Source organism: Nannospalax galili, unplaced genomic scaffold (genome assembly GCF_000622305.1).
Source record: "Nannospalax galili isolate Female #2095 unplaced genomic scaffold, S.galili_v1.0 scaffold139, whole genome shotgun sequence".
Classification (NCBI taxonomy): Eukaryota; Metazoa; Chordata; class Mammalia; order Rodentia; family Spalacidae; genus Nannospalax; species Nannospalax galili.
Window position 1 is genome coordinate 1898255 of NW_008345884.1, and position 2400 is coordinate 1900654.

General features: G+C 38.6%; 1 protein-coding gene across 1 annotated transcript in view; it reads right to left on the minus strand.

Annotated features, from left to right (window-relative positions):
• The window catches only part of Cplane1 (ciliogenesis and planar polarity effector 1), a 135699-nt gene that overhangs the window by 101419 nt on the left and 31880 nt on the right, over positions 1–2400 (minus strand). Inside the window, exon 17 of the mRNA XM_029567798.1 lies at positions 386–614. Coding sequence (XP_029423658.1) covers positions 386–614 — 229 coding nt within the window. The remainder of the gene's footprint in view (positions 1–385; positions 615–2400) is intronic.

Consider the following 2400-nt stretch of genomic DNA (forward strand, 5'->3'; position numbering starts at 1 on the left):
TTCCTTGGTCTCACTAACCACATTTCAAAAGCTTAACAGTTACTGTGGCTAGTGACTACCACACTGCAGCAACTAGAAGAAGAACACTAAAAAAGGCTGGACCAGATAATGCAGAACAAAGACTTCCATAAAGTACCAAGAAGAAAATAAAGTACTTAAGATGGTCATATCTTAAGCTTATATAAAAATCCATACCTTGGGCTGGTAAAAGTACTTGCTGTCAAGGCTGACAACCTGCGTTCACTGCCTAGGACACATGTGATGGAAGGAGAGAGCCGACTCTCACAACTTGTCCATTGACCTCCACATGAGTGCTGTGGCATGCACACACTCAAACAAATACACACACAAAATAGATAAATACATATAATGAAAAAATTCATACCTCACAGAATTGCAATCATGTTTATGGAATAACTGGAAGGCCACACCAATTGAAACAGATGTCTTCCAGTCTCCAAGCTTATGGGCCAACCACACAGCCTCTGGAACTAGGCCACCAATAAATAATAATTCAAGGGCATATTCGACTGTCCATACATTTGAGAGATTTTGATCTCTAACAAAACTGGCCACCTTAGAGTGTTGTAGAGGAATAAGCCGTAGGCAATGCTCTGTGAGTAAATTAAAAATAATGATACCACAAATGCAAACGTAATCAGCTGCTTATTTCTTTATTCAATCTCTTCAGTTAGTGTTTTCAGAGTACAATAGTGAAGATACATATAAAATGGAAAAAATAATACCCTCTACAACAGTTTTGTTAATAATGAAAAACTTGTCTAGCCTTAAGTGGGCTATGAATCAAATACCAGAATTCGTTTCTTTTCTTTTTAATATTTTATTTATTATTTGAGTGTATAAGTGTATTGCCTGCATGTGTATATTACACCTGTGTCATGAAATGCTGGCAGAGGTCAGAAGAAGGTATTGAATTCTTTCTCCTGGAACTGGAGTTACAGATAGTTGTTAGCTTCCGTGAGGGTGCTGGGAATCAAACCCGGGTCCTCTGCAAGAACAGCCAGTGCTCTTAACTGGTGAGACATCACTCCAGCCCTCAAAACTTTCCTTTCTTGTCTATGAATGTTTTGGTGATTGGTGGACAGGACTGTAGTTATGAAACATCCCACTCTACCTCTGGTAGTAGACTTCTTTGAACAGGAATCTTCTCTGGTATGATTCTATCTATTGCCACTTCTGCAAGAGCAGTCAGTGCTCTTAACTGCTGAGCCATCTCTCCATCCCCAAATAAATACCAGAATTCTTGAAAAAAAAAAAAAAAAGGAGCACTAACTGCTCTTGCAGAGGACCTGGGTTCAATTCCCAGCATCCATATGGCAGCTAACAACATCCATAACTCCAGCTCCAGAGGATCTGTAGGCAGGCACTGTGTGCACTTGCACACATGCAGGCAATACACTCATAAACATAATTTTTTTTTGGTCCTTTTTTTGAAGCAGGGTCTCCCTGTGGTCCCAGATGTCCTGGAACTCACTATGTAGACCAGGCTGGCCTTGAATTCACAGAGATCCACCTGCCTCTGCCTCCCAAGTGCTGGGACTACAGGCATGCACCACCACACCGGGCTGACACATATTTTTAAAAAAAACAAAATGAACATACAAAGAGTCTGCTATACAAAATAAAGGTCAATTGCTTAATGGGACATTTGTATTAGATAACAATGTACATATGTACATTAATATGTACTGGGTCATATTTTACAGCTACTGTGCCTATTCAGAAATAGCCTTTTTTTTTTCAAAATAGATTATGAAATTTAGAGGACAGAGACTGAATTTTGGTTTGTTGGTTTTGGGTTTTTTTGAGATAAGCTCTCACTATGTAGGCCTGGTTGGCCTTGAATTCACAAAGATCTGCCTATCTCAGCCTGAGTGCTACATTTAAAAAAATTTTATTTATTTATTTATTTATTTAATCTTATTGTTTTGGTCTTTCTGAGGCAGGGTCTCCCTTTAGCCCCAACTGGCCTGGAACTCACTATGTAGACTAGACCTGCCTGGAACTCAGAGATCTGCTTGCCTCTACCTCCTGAGTGCTGGGATTAAAGATGTGTAACACCATGCCTGGCTTGATTTATTTATTTTTATTTTATGTGTATAAGTGTTTTGCCTTCATGTATGCAAGTGCACTTATGTCATGCAAAGCCTGACTGAAGTTACTGACAGTTGTTAGCCATCATGTCAGTGCAGGAATCAAACTTGGGTACTCTGAAAGAGCAGTCAGTGCTCCTAACCACTGAGCCATCTCTCCAGTACCCCCAAAACTGCATTTTATTTAATTTTCATTAACCATAATGTCAGACAATAAGAAAATGATATATTCAAAATATTCAATATATAATTATATATATATATAATATATTAGTGTTCATGAAAA